This window comes from Mus pahari, chromosome 3 (assembly GCF_900095145.1).
Source record: "Mus pahari chromosome 3, PAHARI_EIJ_v1.1, whole genome shotgun sequence".
NCBI lineage: Eukaryota > Metazoa > Chordata > Mammalia > Rodentia > Muridae > Mus > Mus pahari.
The window spans coordinates 4,980,856-5,005,226 of NC_034592.1; the positions used below are offsets into that span (position 1 = coordinate 4,980,856).

Genomic DNA, 24,371 nt, shown 5'->3' on the forward strand with positions numbered 1-24,371 from the left:
CACTGTGTCTCAAGATCTCCATACCAAGATCCAGATCAGAAACTTCTATCTCCAGTCTCCAGATTAGGTTCACTGGTGAGCCTTCCAATTCTGGATTGTAGTTCATTTTAAATATAGTCAAGTTGACAACCAGGAATAGCCACTACACTGAGGCAGAGAGACTATAAGATTGAGGTCTGACTAGGCTTATAAATAGCAAGATTCTGTCTTGGGGAAAAGAATGCATAAAAGGGAGTCTCCCATATGCTAACAAATGCTCTAGCAATCTCAGGACAAACTGAGTTTACAGTTCAAGCATAAAGACTATGACTAATTTTATGTTCATTGCTGTGATAAATATGGGCAATGACTTTACTACAAGAGCTGTTCTGGAAAAAGACACTTGCTTTTCCTGGGTATTAAACTACCTAACTCCAAATTCCTGCCTAGAGACTTCAGCAACCTGATCTTTGAAAAAGAAACTCACAGTATTAGGGTGATCGCCTTACCCTCCCACAGTACTGAATTTGCCTGTAAGAACAGCTCTATCAGCAGCCATGGCCATTTAATATCCTATGTAATTCACTGAATGTTCTAGAAGCAATCCACTAGTTTTGATGAAGAAAAGAAAAATCACAGGAAAAAGAGTAAAGTTCACAATAAAGTGATGATTGTTAATACCAATATTTTATACTTAAAAATACTTGTATATCCCAAAGCCATTACTTTTTGACAAGCTCTAACTCAATAAATACATATTGGGATTTAATCACACGCCAACTTACACCAGTCAAATGTTCCTGTAAGATTGGCTTTCTCCCCATAATAGAAATCATACAGAAACTACCCAGAACTCTGGTGTCTACTAAGACTGTGGAGATGCACAACATACCCTCCAGGCATGCACTCACGTAGCAAATCCCAGGATCCTTTTGTCATCATAGATCATGGACAATATGGAAGCATGCAAAACTACAAATTAGTTGCTTTAAGTTAAAGAATCTTAACTTTCCAAACGTTGAGTTAAAATTTCAAATACACTCAAGCTGTTTGTGCAAAGGTGAAAGTATGCAAAACACACTGATGCGCATCTGAGAGGTGAGTTCACTTTGCGTGACTGCAATCTGATACCTCCTTCATCAGATGGTCTTGTGACCTCACTGCAGCATGGAAAGCTAGGGCAGAGCTCGGAGGTCTCTGACTTGTCATCTCCCAGACCTGTACCAAATGTGCTGCCGGAATGTGAGTGAGACAGGCGTCTCCGGTACTGACTTGCCTTTTCTGCATCAGAGGGAGAATATTCAGACACGTGAATGAGTGACTTATACAACAGATAAATTCCTTAAAAGATTCAATGGAGAGCAAAAACAATCTCTAACTAAGTAATGATCTCTAATATCTGCTATTATAAGGCTACAGTCGACCCCCCCACTTAGCACGGACTGCATCACATACGTATGAGACCTGAAAGATGCTTACTATCATTTAATCTGGTTTTATTAAGGGGTAGGAGATGGACAATAACTAAACAAACATTAGAAAAGAAATTTCTTTGAAAGCAAATATTTGCTTTAAATGTTTGCTTTCAAGTAGCCCTTGAGTATGCAGCACTTGGATAGTAATTTTCAGACCATATTTTCCATTGTTCTATATATAATTTTGAAACCTGTAACTCTAAATTCTAAACACTATAACACTGTATTTCATGAGGCAAATATTTTTGTCCCAGAAGCTCTTGGCAATCCAATAACTAGGTTTGCCATCCCAGAAAGCCTATAGAAACATATTTACCAATAAAAGGCAAATGTAAGTACGCCCTAGACACCATTTTAAATGAATCTAGGACAAACTAATGCAAGATTTATTTTCAAGCTCCTTTGTAAGTTTTGTTTTCATAAATAATGTTATTTTAAAGTGACATGGTACATTACTTGGGTTTTTTGAATTCTCAACTTCAATTTCACACGACATGTTGGCCGCAGTGAAAGTCTATAATTCATCATCATTAGCTTTCAGGACAAACCCCAGAGAAACAGAGGAACTCAAACAATACCAGAGAGCATATGAAGACTTCGGGACTGAATATTGTCCTCCAGGGGGTCAATGTCGAAGATGGAGCCAGGATCTGTACGCCAAACTTTAAGGTCTTTGACCAAAAGGAAGAAACCAAAAGATCAAGAGGGAACATTGGAAAGCCAGCATGGAAGTCAGTCAAGCAAAGGCAACAAGTTAAGTGCAGCTCAGTGCACTGCAGAGTCCAGAAAATGGTGGTGGTGGTGGTGGTAGGGTACTCAAAGCAAGCAGAAAGACACAACTCACTTTCCCATGTAGCTGCTAAGGAACATTTGCCATCAAATTTGAGCAGCCTGACTTCTTCACTGCCCAGCATAGAAGCCACTATGAAGCACCTGTGACTCCGGACAAGGCAGGTTGACACATGGCTGCTATATTCGGTTCTACTGCATTCCCAACCCCCAACCTTTCTTGCTCCACCCCAAAACAGTAAACATCTGCTTAAAATTTTTGACTAAGGACAACACCCGAGTATCCATGGGAAATGACAAAAAGGGTTTTGTTTAAAAGCCTTCTCTCCCTGTAACAGGAAAGGATGCTCTAAGTGTAGACAAATGTCGGGACCCCTTTTCATTCCAAGTCTGAGTCTTTGGGAACAAGTAAAGCCATATAGGACACATTTATCATCAATTCTGTAGAAAGGGTTCTAACACAGAACCATGAGGGATGGGGGATAAAGGCACAAGGAAAGTAATTTCTCTCATTAGTAGACCATAGATTAATTTACTTCTGCATTCAGTTTGCATGCTATTGCCATTGTTGAATTCTGAAGTGTCCCCAGACGTACATGTGTTGAAGACCTCTTCACTACCCTGTGACAGAATGCAATGTTGCGGAAACTTTAAGAGGTGGATCACTAGTGAGAGAAGGTTAGATAATAGGGGGAATTCCCTTTAAGAACAGCGTTTGTGATGTAAATAAGTAAGTCAAGTCAATAAATAATCTTGAGACAAGCCCACCTGAGTATCCTTTGCTTCCCAGTGGCTGTCTTCCTCTTTCACTCTGACTGACATACTGCACCTTCACAGACCCAAAACAATGGATCCAAGTGACTATGGCCTACAACCACATGCTGTCAGCCAAATTAACACATTCCTCTTCCCAGTTGATCTCTCAAGTATCTTGTCACAATGACAGACATGTAACTAACAGACATGGAGGCTAATGTGCCCTTGCTCTAGTGTAGCTGAGGGCAAAATTCAAGTTTAATAATGTTTGAATGAATCTGTTGTTACAATTGATGAATCCAAAAGGACTGTATAGTGACAAACAACTGGGAAATAAGTACTCAGTTGTGACAGAAATAAGGTGAGGTTAAAATAACATAGGGAATGAAGAGGAAAGACTTCCTTACCAATTATATAGTGTTGACTATATGCCAAGTACTATTTTCTATTATGACCTAACTCATTAAGCATCATATACACTACTACAGGTACTGGTGTTATTACCATATCATAGATGATGAATCTGAGGCTCAGATAGACTAACACTGCAAGTTCATCAAGCTAGTGAGAATCAGGTCCCCCACAATAAAAATAGGACTAGGACCAACTGCCTTGATCTATACTAACTAGCAAATCTACAAACATATTTAAATACATGGTATAAACCCTGGATCACTGGAAAGTTTCCTGTTGGTTAAATGTACTTCATTTTATAATTTCATAACCAAGCCTTCCTGAACACTGATTTTCCCAAGAAATAAACTAACTTCTGGATTGCCCACCGCATACCTAATCCTTAGTTATAAATCTTATATTTTAAAAACAGCAATGACTGCTATTGCAAATACTATAAATATTAACTCTGAGAGCCCTGTCTAGACAGTTTCATCATTTTTAGCAGTGATTTCCCCATCAGTCCTAGTGTCTGATATTTTTAAGACCCCAGGGTGAGATGAATCACACCACTCTCTGAGTTATTAGCACAAATCAATGAAACTCTACTTCTGCATTACTTTTACTGAAAACATCACAATCCATCCATCCATCTTATTATGATCCCTTTAAGCAATCAATCTGGAAAGATGAGTAAAGCTATCAATTGCCTACAAATTGGTCTTGAGTGTTTCTTTGGAAAATACTGTTTCACTTTGGCAATGATCCAAGTCATGTAGGGCTTTGACATTAGCACTTTTGCTTTATACTTTTTTTAAATGTTACTTTGTCAAAGACATACTTCCCTACCTACTAACCTCCCTGTGCCCTTTTACTGTGATGACTCTCAGGCAGAAGCTATTCCTCTTGAAGAGAAAAGTAACCTAACATCAAGGTTACTGAGAAGTATACACCATGTATGGTGGTTTGAATAGGTATGGTCGCATAGATTCAAGTATTTTGAATGCTTGGACCATAGGGAGTGACACTATTAGGAGGTGTGGCCTTGTTAGGGAAAGAGTGTTACTGTGGGAGTGGGCTTTGAGATCTCATTTGCTCAATCTATGCTCAGTGTGGCACAGTCTCCTTCTGCTGATGTAAAACTCTCAGCACCATGTCTGCCAGCACCATGTCTGCCAGCATGTTTGCCGTTCTTCCTACCATGATGATAATGGACCAAACCTCTGAAACTGTAAGCCAGCCCCAGTCAAATATTTGCCTTTATAAGGATTGCCTTGGTCACGGTGTCTCTTCAAAGCAATGAAACCTTAACTAGGACACCATGGTTGCCAAAAGCTCTGATTGTGATAGCTTGCATTGTCAATTTGACACTAGCTAAAATCTCTGTGGAGTCAAATCTCTGGATACAGCTTCTAGGGATTATCTTGATTAGGTCAATCAAGGTGGGAAGACCCACCCCAAATGCAGGTGTGGCCATTCTATGAGTTGTGGTTCTGGACTGTGGGAAAGAGAGAAAGAGCTGAACACAGTATTCATTACTCTCTACTTCCTAGCAGGGGATTTGATGTGACCAGCTGCCTCAGCTACTCCCACCCTAACTTTGTGGGATAGACTGTGCTTTTGAACTGTGGACCAAAATGAATCCTTCCTTAAGTTGTCTTTGTGTGTGTGCATTTTGTCATAGCAATGCGGAAAGTAACTGAATAGTTAGCTACACAGGGGGAGTAAATATAAAAATTTAGATGCTGATGGCCTCAAAGGAAACTGGAACTCAAAGGAAACAAGTTGTGATCTGTACTGAGAATTTGATGGTTTTCCTTTCTAGCCTGCTTATATTTCAATCTGATTTCCACTGATATCCCAAGCCACATTCCCTAGTATTTCCCTGGACTAAATGTAAGGAAAAGAAACAATGAACAGAAAGATGGATGATTCCTCTCTAAATAACCAGGCTTTTGAGTGGCCCCCAAATATTCTAGTTAAGAAACACTATTCAAAAAGATAAATGATTCATGCTACAGAACACCATCAGATTCTCTGTTTAATGACAAAAGTGAGAAATGGCTAATGTTGTCTCCCATGCACACGATGTCTACAGTACAACACTTTCACAAAGCAACTAAAGAAGATGAACAGGGGAGCACAACGCTCAGCCTTTGTGATCACTTCTCCCTGGGATGCTGCTGTTTAACAAGACGATAGTAACCAGAACTTTTGAGAGTAGGAAAGTATCAGCAATGCTATTTTATGGATGCCATGGGTCCTTTCATTATGGTACAAAAGCCTTCTACCTATGACCTAGTTGAAATTTACATCAAACCTGTGAGGTCAGATGAATACGGAAGCTAGTTCTAGAGCAGGCACAGCCTTCTGACCAGGTGTACCCATGGAAAGACCACATGCTTACCAACAATGATCCCAGGTCTTCTGTCCATCTCTACAACATGTGGCTGGACACCTTTATAGGCAGCATCACTCACAACCTGGGTGTTCTTCCTCACCCGCTCCGTCACAGGATCATCCACAACAGGAGTGAAGCCTCTTCCCTTTGTCTTCTCAAAATCTTCATGATATTTGACCTGAAAAAGAAATTATTCTTAATTCCAACTGTAATTTCTAATTATCTCACAAAATGCTTATAAAATAATAGGTCACATAAAATATATCTGGATTATTACATGTAGTAAATATATAATTTGATATAATATAATTTCTTCAAGTAGTTCAAAACAATATCAGAAATCAAGTGCTGATAATTTTAAATTTTTAAATACTACAAATAGTATCTCCTTAAAATGATATGTAAATCTACATATCAGTTAGGTATAAAAGAAAATTACTTTACAACATTTGCTACTTCTTAAAACACACAATTCGACTACAGATTGATTTCCAATCTCTTCACCTTCAATATACAATAGTAATGTTATTTAAGCACAATTCATCAACACAACAGTGCTATTTAAAATTAGATGAAGAGAGTTCTATATGTTCTATAAAAATGTATATATAATTACAAAAAAACAATTCTCTAATTTATACTAACTTATACTAAATATTTTAAATTGGTAAACTTTATGATAAAAAATTACATGAAACTGTTCTTGAAACACACTAAAATATTCTTTATATAATATTCAAATATAACAAAGTATGTCTTAAAATTAAAGAAAACCAAAGTCTAGATAAATGTCATTCACAAAATGTATTTATAGTAGTCAAGTTAGAAATAAGAACACACCAAAAATCATTGAGGGAAAATTATTTTATTAGAGAAAATGTTTTCATTACATTTCAGTGTAACTATAACACTGTGCCCCAAGGGCTCATTCAAATTCCCATGCTTTGTTAGTTATCATATAAGTAATGAGTGAATGCCATCCAAATACAGGTCTTGCCGTTCCTTAGTATGTTTTAGTCATGGAGATAGTAATCCGTTGCATCCTACCATGGAAGCATGATTTTGTGCTTCTTTAACATGTCTCAAAGCAGGCGTATCTAAGATCAGACACGGTCTACCTTTCATTTGTTTATGGTCCTGAGTGTATTTCACCTGCATAAATAAATAAATAAATAAATAGATAAATAAATAGATAAGTCAATAACAGGAGACACCCATATAACTGGATAATTATAATCTAGTAACTTTTCTTTCAGTGGATAACATTGTGTTCTAGAATAGTGACTCAAAATCACACTCTTGAAGATTTCCCTTAAAAGTTATTCTATAACTGTCAAGAGGAAGCAAACATATGTGGCCAACCATCAGTGAATAACCACCAGAGAAATTGCTTAGAGCATTTAGGGTAAATAAAGCATGAAACAGAACAATATGCACTTTCTGTTTCTAAGTAATTTTCTGCTCTATGAGTGTGGAGGGAAACAGTCTAGATAGTTTCTGGTTTGCTTTATTTTTCCCTCCCTAGAGAATGAGGAACAACCAGGAACAAATCTATGTTTTCTTCTGAGCAGCTTCATCTTAAAGAGAATTGATGCTGAATATGCCTGATATTTTTGGACAGGAATGCTCTGGAGGAGCTGTCAAATATGAATCCCAAATGCTGACCCACAGGCATGGAGACCCTGTGGGTGTGCTGTGAGCAGGCCCTGATACTTAGCTCTGCAGGCATTTGAGGGATCCCGCATGGGGTATGAAACCTACTAAGGCAACACATACTCACTGTGCACAGCTTTCCAGACTAACTGAATTCTATATTGAATGTACTAAACTTTTTATCTTCTGAACTCTTATTTTGAATTACTCATTTTAAAATTTGTCTTTGGAGGAAGCATTTAACAACTCATGTTCAGTGAAGTACATCAATAAAATGACATTTTTTTAAACTTATCAAAGACAGCCAATTTCAAAGATACTGATTAAAATAACATGAGTTGTTGCTTAAACAAACTAGAGATGTAACACATCTTGAAATATTAATAAAGGATTATACAATTAATGTAAGTGTACACAGTGAGAGCTTTTGGGGATGTTTATTGGAAATACATTTTATTTGTAAAACAATAAACAATACAAGTAAACTTTAAAGGATACATTCTTTGCACTGGTCCAAAATGAATTAAAACCACTTGCCGAGCTGATATTTTCTTGATTCTTCTTTACTCTTTCCATTTCGGGAGTTACACTCAAAGCTGTAGCCCTTCCCAGTTGACCTTTATAATAAACCTACCATTTCAGGGGAAAAAATAGAGGATTGTGAATCACTTTAACAACAGAAGAATCACGCCATATGTAATTTTAAGGGCTAGCCAAGAAAGGGAATTCATTAAAACAGAGAGAAAGGGGGAAGAGGGGAAAGAGAAGACAAACTACTTTCATCTTCAAGCATCTATTCATTTTGGGATAGGAGTGTCCCTCTTCTCAGTCACCAGGGCAGGCCCCAGTGCATCACCAGAGAGCCTGTAGGGAGCGCATTCACAGGTGAACATGAGAAGGATGCTCTGTGGATATTACAAGTCTTCTTTGAATAGAATGGTACTGTATAGTCTTGTTTTCTCAGAAATTAACTACAACATGGTCTTGAAAGGACTTCAACACATGACCATTGCAAGCCTCATAAAGACAGCATGCTTCTCTCTATAACACTCCTCCTTCTCCTTAACCATATCCTCTCTTTAGAGTAATATAGTCCCTTCAAGTATGATGGGGAAGAAATGGATACTACTCTAATAAAAAATAGATAATTGTTAGGGAAACTCTCTAATGATAATCTGCCTTTGGCTCATAAACTGGCCAATGACTTTATGAGTTTGAGGAATAAATGATTTCTTTGAAGATAATATATTTCTGAATTTCCTCTTCCAAAGAACCCATTCTGTATGTTACTGACTTCCTAAGAGAATGCACTCAGTGAAATGTGTGTGGGTTATATAACTGAGGGATCTAAAGTCATCCATGAGCCTACATAAAAATGCTGCCTTGGGCCACGTGCCCATTAACTGGCCCATTTCACATGATATATTCTGTCAACCACATATTCTTCACCACTTCCCCCCAGAAACAGAAATAATCATCATGAATGAGAGAAAGGGCCCAGAAGGGTCTGACAAACAAGAACTCAGGCAGGTGGAAATAGCAAGAAAGCTGGACTGCAGAACCAAGATGCCAGCAACTACCCCTGCCTTCAGTAGGGAACCACAGCAATCAGCAGAAGAAATAAGATGAGAAGGGCATGCGACAAGTTTCAGGACAGTCGTCACAGTACAGCACTTGAGTCTTGATGTACCTACAACCCTGACACTGTCCTCTGAGGATGCCGCCAGTCAAGTGAGACTATCAGCTCAGAAAGGAAAATTCTAATACAGTGGTTCTCCACCTTTATAGAAACATGACCCTTTAATACAGTTCTTCATGTTGTGATGATCCACAACCATTAATTATTCCATTGATACTAATATGAGTGGTAATGTAAATATATGATATCCATCTTTGGGGAGGGGCATGTTGCAATCCACAGGTTGAGAACCATTACTCTAATCTCATATCTGCATATTGACTCATGGGATATGATTAAATGTAAATAATAAATACTAAGATGTTTACACATTGCTGATATTCTTCTGGTTTTCTTTCACTCTTTTCAGCTCTGGCAGATCAGAAATGGAAGTTGCCTGTTTTAGCTCTCCTTTGTATTTGACCTATAGAGGTTATATAAGAATTTTAATAAACAGCATAAAGGACTCTGAGTGACTTCAACAAAGGCTGGCACTCAGATCCACTCTAGCTCTTTACACATGGGCTTTCACAGTGGTCTCCTGTTGACTGAACTCAACTGATCAAGAAGTGTTGACTGTGGTGCTTAAAGGGGGATCTTCAGCCTGGAGTTGTGGTGCATGTCTTAAGTCCCAGCTCTTGGGAGGCAGAGGCAGGTGGATCTCTGAGTTCTGAGGCCAGCCCGGTCTACAGAGTGCGTTCCAGGACTGTCAGGGTAGCACAGAGAAATGCTTTCTCAAAAAACTAAACTAAGAAGAAGGGGATTTGTCTTTGTCAAAACTAACTACAAGCACTACAATGGAAGTAAGGGAACACCCTTAAATAGAAACAGCACATTGTATCTTGGATATGCTAAGTTTCTGGGCTAATACCCACTTGTCAGTGAGTGCATATCGTATGTGTTCTTTTGTGATTGGGTGACCTCACTCAGGATTAAAAAGAAAAAAGATAGAAACATTACAATGACACCAGAACACATAACTAGAATGAAGTCCCTGTGGCAGGCTGGGAAGGAGCTTACCCTGCTTCTGGCCCTTGATTTTCCACCTTTAAAACACCCCTGACTTCTTCCACCTTTGGAAGTATTATTCAAGATAAAATATATTGAACTTGATTTTCCTCCTCCACCTGGAAGAACTTACTTTTAAATTTTAAAGTCTTTCAAAAATGCCAGTTTTGCAAGAAAGAGGTTATTCTTGATATTGGGGAAAGTTCCCTGAAAGGATTGACAAAAAGTAAAACCACTACTTGTAGTTTCCCTAAAGAGATTTCTAAATTCCAGGGGACCCGAGTTCAAGTCCCAGATTTGCACTTACTTGCAATGGATCTTTGTACTCTCTGACTCCTCAAAATTCAGTTTTCCTCATCCACCAGTCAAAGAAATGAATGATGCTGAGCTCAGTTGTTTGGATATAGTATTAAAAGAGACCCGAGCACAGAGCAGAGGTCGCTCTCCATTGTTAATTAGGACTGCTTTATGACAGTAGATTATGAATTGACTGGCTGATGTCTTCCATGTCATTTATAAGGTGCCTTCCTTTGGTACTGCATCCTACAGTACCAGTCAAGCCCAGTTTTCTCTTCCTCCACCTTTAATCTTGTTTTTCCTTCTAAGGCATAAGCCACACTACTTCCCAGCTCTTTACCTAGCCATATTTTTATAGATTTAGCAGTAAACTAAAAGGTTCATGTGGAAAAGATGTGGCCCTTAGAGACCCTCTTGTCCTGGGTACTTAATGAAGACCTTGTGAGTCAGATACATGATGCAAACTTCCTGACTCACCCAAATCAAACTTCATGCCCTTCAATGTATAGAATACCCCAATGCATAGAGGAGTCAATGAACACAGAAAGCATTTTTTTTTTAAATAAAAGTACATCATGTTACATAAAATCTAAAAGAAAACAGAGTGACTTGCCGCACTCAGTTGCTCCTGGTTCCTCTTCACCCTCTCTATCTCTGGGGTCATGGTTACCGGAGTGGCCTTGTAGGTTTGCTCTTTATACTGGAACTGGGGAACAAAGCATAAGACAGTTTGGAGTCAAGGGAAATAAATGTGTACCACTGGAACATACTAAAGGAAATATCACATGCCACAGATCATTCATACTTTTCCCCCTATGATACCAATATCGTTTTTAAATGTTTATTTAACTTTTTTCAAAAATACAATGTATTTTGATAATATTCTTTTCCTCCCTCAATGACTCAAATATTTCTCACTCCCTACCTATACGTTCAACTTCATTTCTCCTTTTTAAAAAAGGAAAAGAAAAAAATTGACAAAACAACAACAACAACAACTAAAACTACCAAAACAAAATGTTCTCACAAACAACAACATGGAGTCCATATTGTGTTGGCCAACTACTGTGGCTCTGGAATCTGCTCTAGATAGTAGTGGATACTCTATGAGACAACCATAGAAAACTCTATGATTTTCTTTGTCAGTAGGTATCAATTAGAAATAGCTTATTGAGTAGCAGTAGGATTTTATGTCCACTTCTTCCAGATTTCATCTTCTTGAGAGAGACCCTACTCCCCAAACATTTTTTGCTAAATGTTCTAATTATTCATTTCACTGATAATCTTTATACTATATAACATATTGTCAACCTCTTGATTTTGATTTCATCAATAATGAGAAATTAGCCTTTCTGTGAGTCCAACAGTTTCTGACATTAAAGTGATGTTTGCTAAATTACCATCTTACATTTAAAATGATTTATCATCATATTTTTAATAATAAGTCATGTTGAGTGTAAAATAGATTCTTGCCATCACTTTCAGCACTGAAAACAAAGGTCACAAAAACCCTGTATCTGATCTTTAATAGCCTGCTGCCTCTACCAACCTTCCTCACGGGGATCTCCGTTTCTCTCCTTGCCAAGTTCCAAAGTTGGAAGGCCTGACTTCTGACCAAACACTATAGAAGATATCCTAACCTACTGCATAGAGATCTTCTCTCTTAGCTGAGAGAAGAAAAGGGTGATGACTTCATTGTTCACTGTCAACTCATGCAACAACTCAAGAAATAAACAGAGGAAGGAGATGTCGGGGATGGCAGATCTGTTGAGAGTTTCTGACAGCTACAGTAAAGCTAGAAGAGGAGCTATATGACAATAGCCAATGAATTTTCAGTTTAAATTCAGCCTTAGAACCTTGAGCAGGCCTTGTTCTTGGCATGTACACATTTATAAATGAACAGAAAAATGAAGAAAAATTGAGAAGTCTAGAAAATAAATGGAAAGGGTTGGATCTCTTCCAATGCACCTTCTGTCCCTAAGGAGCAGCACCCTTTGTTCTGTTTCATGTGAGAGTTGAGACAAGTTCAAAGGGCTGAAATGATAGAGTTACAGTGAGGAGTGTTTCTCTTGACCATTACTGGTAGAAATATCATTCCTGTTAGAGCTTGAACTAAAGCTTTGTGGATCAGCATTACTGACAGGAAAAACCTACAATTGTTAGTGAAGGTAAACATCAATTCAATGGGAGAATCTTAATTCTCCTATTCATCACTTCATCATGTGCTTTAAAAGCAATGTCTCTAATATTCAAATCTGTTTTATGGGAGAAGAGCTATTATAGGTGACAATCTGTGAAGAGTGTATAATGCATGAGTTCCAGAGCTGGAATCAAACCTATCATGTTTGATTCCATGTTCTTCTCCATCACTTCACTGTTTGTTATACCTCTTGGATTCCCCCATCTGCAGGTATATCATGTCATGTAAATTCTATAGCATCTATGCTATCGTGCACTTATTTTTCAAATAAAGTTGAGACAATGTTGCTTTTAATCATACACTTTTTTGAAGGAGAAGAGGAGGAGGAGGAGGAGAGGAGAAGGAGGAGGAGGAGGAGGAAAAGGAGGAGGGGAGAAGGAGGAGGAGAGGAGAAGGAGGAGAGGAGGAGAGGAGGGAAGGAGGAGGAGGGGGAGGAGAAGAGAAGGAGGAGGAGAGGAGAAGGAGGAGAGGAGGAGAGGAGGGAAGGAGGAGGAGGGTGAGGAGAAGAGAAGGNAAGGAGGAGAGGAGGAGGAGGAGGAGGAGGAGGAGGAGGAGGAGGAGGAGGGAGAATTTCAATAAAATAAATTAATCACTGAGTTAAGTATTGGTAATAACAGAGCTGTTAGCATACTCTTAAGTGAGGTATGAGCCACACTGCCAGGATTCTCCATACTACAGTCTTATGATTAGTATTCCAAGTCTTGTCCTTCCATCATCTCCTGTCACCCCCATCCCAAATACACATCACTTAAGTCCACTCCCTGCTCCTTGAATAGGCCTTGGATCCTTAAAATACTGTTTCCCTACCAGGAAGGCCCTTCCTCACAAAGGCCACCTGAAACCATTCTTGAGTCTCTAAAACAAGAATCTGGAATTCCTCCTTCTTCAAGGCTGTTCCTCCCACCACCACCTTCCCTCCCTATGACAAGCTATTCCTCCCCCAAAACACTTGCAAGAAGTGTTAAAAAAAATCGTACTTGTTAGATACTCAAAGAAATAGTAACTACTCAACAAGTACAAGTTATAATGACAGAATGTGTGAAAATGCATAACAGTAATTTATGCCCTGTTCTTCCTAGAGACCTTCAGTTTTCCCACAGCCCCGTGCAGTCTGTCTCACAGGGTAAAGATGGAATGAACCTATGGAAACAAATGCCCAAGAGGCACATAATGGGGGGCACAAAGCAGTATAGAATGTTAACTCCACTCCCAAGTAATGACCAAACACTGGCATTCTTTGTGGTAAGATCCCACCTGTGCTTGTACCATGCTTCTGTCATATACTGGCATTTCAAGAACACAGAGCAAACACTTACAGAAATTTGATCCCATTGATTATGTCCTTCTGGTTTTCTGAAACTCCCTTTAGCTTAGGAGGATCAGAAATGGTTGTTGCGTGTTTAGTTCCTTTTTGAATTTTACCTGAATACTTTATTTTAAAATATAACTAATTTATTCTATGCAAAGCTTAAAATAATTAAGAATTCTTTAATTGTAACTGCTGTATAATTAGATTTTTTTGTTCCAACATTAATATCCCTCACTGTAACAGTAGGAAAAGAGTTTCTTATACTGTTTGATGCTTTCTGGGCTCTTTATCCTGAAGTGCAAATACATTCACATTTATCCGTCACTATAGGCATCCTCCAGTTAATATAAACAAACATTGCTTATGACCATAAACTTTATAACTAAGTAGATGTACAAAATGTCTTGGAAATTATCAAAATACAATGATTTGTTATTTTCTATCTGGGAAACAGTTTTATCTATTAATGTGTTAATTAGAATTTAAAATGAATTTAAAAGCAAAAATTAAATGAATTGGCCTCAGAGTCTTGCAAATGTTGCACACAGAAAAGAGAGCACACAGGGGTTCTTGAACAAGAGAAGAGGAAATGTGGCTACCATAAATGAGAAAGGGAGTAGGAGTGATGTGTACGGAAGACACCGAGAAGTGTGCCTTGTAAACCCAGGCGTGCACAGCATCCAAAGGCGAGAAATCACCTCCACCTGCATCCAGATGGCAAAGTGCCTCTGCTGGTGCTTGACTGTGAGATGTTTCCCACAGGCTTGTGTGTTTTTACATCCTCTATCGGCTGACATCAGTATCTTGGGAGTCTGGGAAACCTTTGCACATGGGGAGTAGCTGGTCTGCTGGGGATTGAAGACTAAAATTATAGGTGCTCTGGTTCTGCTTTCCCAGTTAGGTACTGATATGTAAGCAGGCTACCACATACTCCCCTGCCAAGCAATAGTGCACCATCATGTGTTGTCTGCCATGATGCACTGTAGTCCCTCAAACCATGAGCCAAAATTATCTTTCCTCCTTTAAGTAGCTACTGCCAGGTATTTATTTGGTCTCACCATGGAAAGAGGTCACTAATACATCCTGTATCCTGAAATTCATTCCACCCATGAATTTCCCCTTCAGGTAGGTCTATTTAGAGGAAAAATCAACTGGAAAAAAATGATAATACAGGGGCTATAAAACAAACTGGCAAGGCCTTGCTATGTAGGTGGTATTTTATAACTGAAGCTCAGAGAAAACTGGACTCCAGGCAAAGAGAACAAGAAGTACATGCAGAAATTTAGCCAGGATTTAAATCTACAAGGATTTTAGAAATCACTCAATAATGCTTAAAACGATTAAAGCTGATGTCTAGGCTGGCATAAAACCTCTAGACCCTCAGATATGAGCTGTCTTGGTGTCTGTGGATTTAAGGAGTAAAGATGCCAGGCTTAACCCAGACCCAAAATAGTTAAATGCAAAGTTTACTGAGACGGGTTTCCTCTAAATGAAATTCAAAAACAGATCTTAGCACAGAAAGCTACTAGCAAAAAGGCTTGTCCTCGGAGGTGGAAAATGTCGGGATGTTTAAATGTTAGTGAATCACCTCCTGGTTTGACAGATCAGGCTAATCTTAAAAGGCCACGTTTCCATTTGAATATTAAGCAGCGGGTTATGGCCCAAACTCAGAAATACAGAACTACACATTTCTTGATCTCTGGAAAAGACTAAAGGAGAAAAGATGATATACTGTACTGTTTTGTGTGATTCTGTTCGGGTAAAAAGCCCAACAAAATTAAAAATGAACACTTCTGCTTCTCAAGACTCTTCATAAAATAGCACAGTCATTTCCCTGTAGGAAAATGACTAGATGCCATATATACCACAGAACACTTATAGCTGATGTTTACATCCATGGATATATGCCAAACGTTGCCATTGCTAAGGGAAGGAATGTAACATTTTATACTTCTTTTCCAAACTAACTTCTCTGTCAGATTCAAGTGGCACATCATTCATATGCCCATAAAACAGAACAGAATATTATTTACTCTAATACAGGCCTTAGCCTCCAAGTCCTCCTTCTAGATGCTATCCTCAGGACAGGACTTCCTTTATGGCTCAGGGATTTAACTGCACTGGCATTCTGCACATTTTTATAATTGTGTATTAAAGTAAATATCACCTTGCCCTTCCTTGAATTCCAACAGAAACCACCACCAGGTCACATGCCTTGGAGACTACCTAACACTGAGCTAGCACTGATACATGCATGATACATACATGCAAAGGTTTCTTTGGTTGGTGTCTTAGTTAGGGTTTTACTGCTGTGAACAAACACCATGAACAAGGCAAGTTTTACAAAGAACAACATATATTATCATCAAGCTGGGAGCATGGTAGCGTCTAGGCAGGCATGGTGCAGAAGGAGCTAAAAGTTCTACATCTTCATCTGAAGGTTGCTAGTGGAAGACTTACTTCCAGGCACTTAAGTCCACGCCCTCAGTGACACACCTACTCCAACCAACAAGTCCACAACTCCTAATAGTGCCACTTCTAGACCAAGCATATACAAACCATCACATTCAGCTTAAAGGAAAGGTCTGACAGGTTGTGTGTCCAAGACAAGAGATGAAGAGATAGATCAGAGAAGAAATGTTAAGGAAAAACATTTTTGACATCCACAACAAGAAAGTAAATATATGAATACGCACAGATGAACCCCCATTCCCGCAAGGACAATTATTATCTGTTGTACATGTCAACCAATAAATGGGATATGTATTTCCTATAGCATTAAATACCTCCCCTACCATTCCCACAATCAAAAGTGCCATAGCATAAGGCCTTTATACAATTTATATTTAACTGATATGTTCTTTGCTGAGTAAAGTAGAGGGGAAATAAGGTCAGAAAGCAGAAATACGGGCACAGAGCTGTGTCAAAGAAAGTCTCAGAAATGAGACTGACACAGGAAAATAAATGAGTTAGTGCTACATTATAAAATCAAATCTATACCTTTGCTTCAGCTACCAAATAAATGTGTTAAGCCCTTTGATCATTTGGTTGTGGTAAACTTCATTTGCTCCAAGAGGTGGGACAGTATTCTACACACCCTTTTCTCTCTAAAGTATAACACAGCTAAAATTCTGATCCAAAAGATGAATCGTAATCCTAGATTCTATTTAAATGGCCCGTGTCTTCTTTGCCCTGATTTTAGTGAAGTGAAATGGAGCTCCAGGCTCAAGGGGAGCAAAACTGATGTTTTCTCTCTGGAAGGGAGACCTTTGATGGCTGATGACATTGATGATGTCATCTTTGAGGGAAGTAACAAGGAAAAGGTAAAAAGCAGCATATTGGGAACAAAAACTAAAACTGCTAATATGGCCCCTACCTCCCTCAGAAAGGATAACTAATGTGGAGAACTTACTGAGCTAATATTGTGCTGGTTTTTCTTCACTCGTTCAATCTCTGGGGTATTTCTTACAGCTGTGCCAGCTCCTACTTCTTCCTTATAAGATACCTTCATAGTGAGAAAAGGAAAACAAGAACTGTAAGCTTGTTAAGATTCAAGTCCTAGATCTGCCTGTTACAGATGCAAGACTATTTCTCAGGTCTTAAAGTGGTGTGAATACGGGTCTCATTTGTGACTAGCAATATTATGCAAATCAATGAAATAGTCCATAATAATAATAAATGATGACTTTGGTTTCAGATCCCATAACCTCTTAGCCCAGTTCATACTTGTTCTAGGCATGAGGAGTACTTTAGCTGGGGGCAGATTATTTGCTCTAAGAACATAAAGTAGCAATCTCCAATTTCCTGCATGTGTATCTGAGAAAAAAAATCAAAGCACATATTAAAGAAATTCACTCAGCAGCTAGCATTTAACCCCAAAGGAGTGAGGTTTCACACCACTGCTCATCTAATACAAAGGTCCCTCACTGTCTCCTATAGCAAAATACTAACCCTAGTACCTGCTAAGCTTGACTTGCTTATTTTTCTTGCCTTCTCCTTTCTCTCCACCCCTGATATCTACTTCTAATCAAAAAGAAAAACAAAAACAAAATTTTGCCACAAATAAATAGCAGCCCTAGAGAGTCACATGAGGACAGAAGAGTCCCACTGCAGACACTGGCTTATCCAGTGAGCATCATGGGGCGGACAGTGGGGAGAGAGGATATAAGACTTGATCTGAAAGAGATGAAACTCAGAACATCACTGTTCACAGGACTTAGGAGCAGTCCTTTCTCTGACCCTTCCACTGAGAAATGCCCATCACTTGGCACAGCCTGGACCTTCTTAGGTCCCTGACTTACCAGACTGTCTGTTCTGAGAGTGACTCAGCCAATTAATTAGGAAGCGGAGAGTATTTCAGTATGCCTCAAACTTAATGGCATTCATTTCATGATTCCTTTTGACTAGCCATGTGCTTAAGTTCTGCATGACTGAGATAATTCTAGATTATAATATTTGACTGTATGGTTCATTTAATAATTTCATAACACAATTCAAATTTATTCATTTATTAATTAGCAGAGGCCTATGTTTTTAAAACAGTACACAGGCAATTTATATTCTTCAAAATAAAAAGGAAAGTTTATGGGTTTAGTAAGTCTCTAGGTAGGTCATCCATGCAAATTAAGTGAAAATCAGGAGGGAAGCCCCCATGTCTCTACTCTCATCGTCACAATAAAATCAGTGTGGAAGATTTTTTTTTCTGAGATAAAATACAGTCGACACTTGTCATTGATATCTAATACAAAATTTGGATTTAAAATTCCAAAACAATTCTAACGATTAAAATTTATGAGAATAATTATTTTTATTTTGAAAAAATAAATCCATCTGATAGAAAATACAAGTGGTAGAGGGAAAAAAAATCAGAGAGTGGGGAAAAGACACTCTTATAAAATAAAATAAAGTAAAGTAAAATGTGAAGTTGTTGGGATATTGTTCCCAAAGCATTTTCCTAGCATGAACAAGGCCCTAGATAAAATCCCTAGAGCCACAAAAATAAATAAATAAGCAAGCAAACAAAGATATCATAATTTCAACTATGAAAAAATACAGATTGGGAATTCCTCAACCAAGATATCTGAAATTTAGACTTTCTGACAGCTAGCAATTGATTTGTCTCCTGTGCTGTGCTTCAGTCATAACACTAGTGCACTAAAAACAATACATGGCATTATCTTAGGCTGTGTGCACAAAGGATATATGAAGCACAATTGACTCTTATGTTTAGACCTACATCTCCCCCCCACTATCACTTATTACATACATGCAAATATTCCCAAATCCAAACAAAGTCTGAAGTACATTTGGCTCTCACAGAGTAGCTACTCACGTTGCTAATATTTTGCTGTGTCGTCTTGATTCTCTGAATCTCAGGAGTGACTGCCACTGTGGAGTAGTTGGAAAGCATTTTCTCAGCTTCATCTTTATACTTTTTCTAAAATTATAAAATGATTACAAATTGAAAGCTCTGTGTGCTAGGAGGAAAAAGGGATATGGCAACATCTCCAACCTTACCACATGCAACTCATAATTTAAGATTCAAAGGAACTGTTGACACAGCTGTTAAAGTTAAGGGTGTCAGTAAACAGTCTGTCACAGCAGCTCACCTCAGAGAAATTGACTTCTGGGTTTCTCCTAAACGTGGGACCTACTCTTCTATGTGTGAACAAACTCAGACTCTACCCCAGTATCTCCAGCACTCCCACTGTGACCTAGCTCTCTACATCTACCTTGTTACAAGCTTCTGGACGGGGGGCTTTGTTTCCTACTTCTGGTAAAGATCAGTGGCTAAGTATATAACACGCTATTAATTTTGTAGGTAAGATTATTACAAATCTCAAGTTCCTCTCAAGAGCTAAAATGGGCCCCTTTAATAAAGCCTGGGTCTACATTATGATATAATTGACACCATTGTAAATACCCAACACACACTTATTCAATCAGTTCTACAAATAGATATCATTATTGGATGGAGGAAATGAGGCACCAGCTAGTAATCATGGGAAATGAGACTCAATTCAGGCCTTCTAGTTAGTGTGGGTAACAATTACAAATTGACATAAGCATTGGATTTGGTGACGTGCAGCTGTCATTGAATCCTTTCTCACTGACTCACTTCTCCATTTGTACTACCCTAAGATTTGCACGCAACTTATGAAGACATAGCCAGTTTCTCCAAGTTCATTGTCTTCATGAAGCATGGGGGATAAGGGGGCAGAACATCGTGACCTTTAAGACTATTCTAACCACTGCACATTCCTAGGTAACTAAGGAGCAGACAGGTCCCTACACTTACCACTTTGGTTTAACCAGAATTTCAATGATTGTGCCCAATTTGGGTTGAAATTATTTCCATCATAAATTCCATTTATCAAATTTAATTCCCTGCTTCGACAACAATTTCATATTTATCATTCTCCTCTGTTACTTTTTCCGCTGAGATGTACTTCTCAGGTAACTTTATAGCAAAGATATGATTAACTAAAGTGTATTTCCTTTCAAATCAGATTTTACAAGCAACTTGTTCCTCTATAAATGTTTTCTTTTGAGGTAGTATCTTTCTCACATTTATTTTTTCAAAAGAAGTGGTACATGTATTTCCTTCAGTGTTATTGCCCACTGGGCTCCTCTTCTCCCTTCCCACTCAGTCCTTCTCTTCTCTACATATAGCCTCCTGTTCAGTCCTCACTGTCTGTCTGTCTGTCTGTCTGTCTGTCTGTCTGTCTGTCTGTCTCTCTCTCTCTCTCTCTCTCTCTCTCATACACACACACACACACACACACACACACACACACACACTGTCTTTCTATCTCTCTGTCTTTGTCTCTGTCTCTCCGTCTCTCTCTTCATGTGTGTGTGAATGGGTGCACACAATACTTAAATCCAGCTTCTTTACATGTGATATATGAAATATTTATCCTTTGCAGGATACCATTCTTTCACACCCATATTTTTAAATTTTTGGAGAATATGTGACGGGTATAGTTGGAAAATAAGTTTTTCTAAGAAAACTTAGCCCTTCTCCTAATTTTTAGTTAACACTAATTATCAAGTGATAATATAGTCTTTCACTACTTTATTTTATTGAGAGCTATTTAAAAATATTGTCCATTGTGAAATGGACATAAATTATTTTTAGAGTTATGCTTCTGTGTGTGAACAAAGACTATTGAAGAAAGTATGCAATGAAGTTAAAAATAAAAATAAGGTCAAAATGTTCTTGGCCTCAAAAAAGGGGGAACCATGTGGGACTTTGGCACTTCATAAAGGCCACTAAATTCGATCTATAGCCACTGTCCTAATTAGCAATGCAAGTCACATTTGGCCATTAAAGTCTTAATAAAAATGCTCTGACTTTGAAGGCAACATCTTCAGAATGTTGTCAATCAAAGACTCTGAAAGCAGGCAGTGACAGGATTCGAGTACATTTCTGCAAGCATCTTCATCCTCTACCAACCTGACTGTAGATTTCAGATGCCCTCTTGGCTCGAAGCATATCTGGGATATCCATGTTCACTTGCATTCCTCTCCCCTTAATTTCATTCTCCAAGTCTTTCTTATATTGCTTCTAAAAAAACAGAAAATAATCTCAGCTCTTTGCTGAACCTTCCAGGGTCCTATTGTTATTCCTGGGTTTCAACAGCAAGGTGGCATTTCCACAATTCCAGAACCTTCATCGAGACTTTGTGTTCACACCATCCTTACCTGGCTGGCCATCTCAGATGCCCTCTTAGCTCTCTGAACATCCAGAGTGTCTGTGCTGACCCGCATCCCTTTTCCTTTAATTTCTGTCTCCAAATCTCTTTTGTAGTCTTTCTGTAGAAAGTAAAACACACAGTGTTCTGCAGTGATTTCAAAGTGGTACTGAAAAAGCATGATGTCGTTTTGACATCAGGACTATAAATTATGAAAATAGATTAGGCCTTATTCTTTTATTTCTATATAACAAGACAGAAGTATGACATGCAGTGATATATTTATACATAACCAGGAGGCTTTTTCTACTAAGCTGCATTTAAAGAAAAGCACAGAAATAGATTAGAAAATTTTTGTGTTCCAATGATAAAATTGAAAAGGTATTGGTGACTGTATAATCTGGTTGGTGACTATCAATAAAGTAACTAAAAACTGTCACTATTCTCAATTATTGCGACTTACTACATTTCCATTCTAAACTACTGGGTGTATATAATACTAGCCCAAGTCCCTGGACTCTATGGGGCTTAAATAAATCATTCTACCCCAACCTTGGGTCTATGTGGTTAATTCAGGGACGGTGTACACTCCCTTTACCATGGAGAATGGAGAATGTCAAAAAAGCCTTTGCTTTTCTTCCTGGATATGAATGACAACAGACACACCCTGTCTGGGAACTAAGTCAGGAAGGAAAATTAAACCGCATGACCCTTAAATAATGTCTAACCTTTCAGAATGACTGGGTACAGTCTGGAAAAGGTGTCATTAGGCAACTTGATCACTGTATGAACAAAGCACCTCCAAACTTGGCTGGTTTAAAACAGCGTATGATAACAGCTTCATTCCAAGAGAGCAAGTGTGCTGAGACCCTCAGTCAGAGTTCAGTTGGCTAATGTCTCATTGGCTATAGAAAGTCACACAGTTAAGCCCACAGAAACAGTACAAGTTTGAATATTGGAGGACACTAGTCTAACAATATATTATATTGATATTTCTAAGCTCAGCCTTGGATATTAAAATTAATAGCAAAATTAATAGCAAACTTTAGTTGCAAAGGATTTTAAGAGCCTATCAATTTGGCAAGATGGACCATGTGTAAATAAGATTATGAAAATGAGTTATGTAGAGTATAAAGATGATGGCAACTCCAGACCTCCCGGAGCCACATGAACCACAGCTGAGTCCTCTAGGCCTGTCTCCCTCACTTCCGGCTCCTCCCGTCTTTCTGCTCTAGAAGGGTTCTTTCAGTTCCAATGATGATAATTCCAAATGCTCCCATTTCTAGCCCTGGATGCCCACTCTGTAGCTCTAATCTGCTAAAGTGAACTTGATGTAGTCTCTGACACAGAATAAAAAAGGTTCATAAAAGTATAGCTTTTGTGATAAAGCAAAAACAAACAAGCAAAACTGCACATTAAGTGGTCGAGAACTGAGACAGAATTCCTGACCAGGCTAAAATTTGACTGTACTTGTTGAAATCATGCTATGCCTACTTTAAACCACTCAATGCTGTCTAAAGCTGGCTTTTTAGGCTCTTCCTTGCCCTCAGACATTCCATTACGTAGGAAGCTTCTGACTCTGTGTTGACTATGGCCCCTAGGTGGCCCTCAAAGCCACATCCTCTACCAAGCAACCTTCATCTAGCACTTACTGATCAATGGCTTATTCCTAGGTCTAGAAAGGGAGCCAGCTGAGAAGTTTAGTAGGAAGAATTAGAACTGTGGACACATATGTGTGCTAAATTATAGCAGGAAAACGCAAAAAATTATGGGGTAGACCAGATTAAGCAAAGGGGTAATGTTCTCACCTGAACTTCGTAAGCGATGCATACCTAACACTGTGACAGAATGGCCCCAACCAGCCAACAACTTCATACCCGATGAGTGTCAGTGATCAAGGACTTCATGACCTGGCTCAGTCCCCGGGTATTTGACACAGCTATTTAACTGGTTATTCATCTACCTGCTCACCCCATCTGGACCTGAACCTGACAAGCTGTTCCCTGCTTCTGATCCATTTTCTACTTGAGATCCAGTTTTGCCTTTACACCTCTGACTTCTGCAACTTTGCTCTTAAATCCAACTCTACCAGCATTATTACCAGCAGTTCCCTCTCTTCACTAATCTGGTTCATTTTTATCTATATAGACTCTTCCTAAACCCACTTCTAAACTTCTTGAACTTTGAACTCTGCTGGAGCCTCTTTTACTTGAATTCATTCTTTAACACATACACATGTATTTATTCTTTAATGTTTTATGTGTGCATATATATAAATGTATATATACACACATGTAAGTATGTGTACATGTATGTATTTAGGTATATGTTTTTACACAAACACACACACACATACATATACTGTGTATGTGTGTGGTGCATGAGCATTAAAAGTAATTAAGATTAGAATAAAGAACTTTCATTTTCCTTATCCAAGCTACCAAGGTGGGTATATTTTATTACAAATTATAGGCATTGAAACTGCTAAACTTTATGAATTTGTAATTAAATATATGCTGATATTGTGGAAAGAAACAAACATGTCCATGTATGTTTCTAATGTAGCTCACTCATGACAGCATCCGTCCTGGTAGGTAACATGGTACCTTAGTGTGGAGTAGGGAAATGTGAACGGATTTAGAACAGTGTTACAGGATGCAACTGATAAGCAGAATCAATGTGACATCTAAGACTTGTCTGGCTCCATTTGAAGAGGTAGAAGAGAAATTAAAAGTT

At 38.5% G+C, this 24,371-nt stretch overlaps 1 protein-coding gene across 5 annotated transcripts in view; it reads right to left on the reverse strand.

Moving 5' to 3' along the window:
• Nebl (nebulette) overlaps positions 1 to 24,371 on the reverse strand; it is a 363,961-nt gene that overhangs the window by 26,346 nt on the left and 313,244 nt on the right. The window contains exons 17-27 of one of the 5 annotated variants that reach the window (XM_029536748.1): positions 21,646 to 21,756; positions 21,398 to 21,508; positions 19,271 to 19,375; positions 17,351 to 17,443; positions 11,043 to 11,135; positions 9,456 to 9,548; positions 7,984 to 8,076; positions 6,841 to 6,945; positions 5,800 to 5,971; positions 2,033 to 2,125; positions 1,111 to 1,260 (exon numbers count right to left, since the gene is read on the reverse strand). In XM_029536748.1, coding sequence (XP_029392608.1) covers positions 1,111 to 1,260; positions 2,033 to 2,125; positions 5,800 to 5,971; positions 6,841 to 6,945; positions 7,984 to 8,076; positions 9,456 to 9,548; positions 11,043 to 11,135; positions 17,351 to 17,443; positions 19,271 to 19,375; positions 21,398 to 21,508; positions 21,646 to 21,756 — 1,219 coding nt within the window. The remainder of the gene's footprint in view (positions 1 to 1,110; positions 1,261 to 2,032; positions 2,126 to 5,799; positions 5,972 to 6,840; positions 6,946 to 7,983; positions 8,077 to 9,455; positions 9,549 to 11,042; positions 11,136 to 17,350; positions 17,444 to 19,270; positions 19,376 to 21,397; positions 21,509 to 21,645; positions 21,757 to 24,371) is intronic. The other 4 variants (XM_029536744.1, XM_029536745.1, XM_029536746.1 and 1 more) reach the window with 4 other exon arrangements.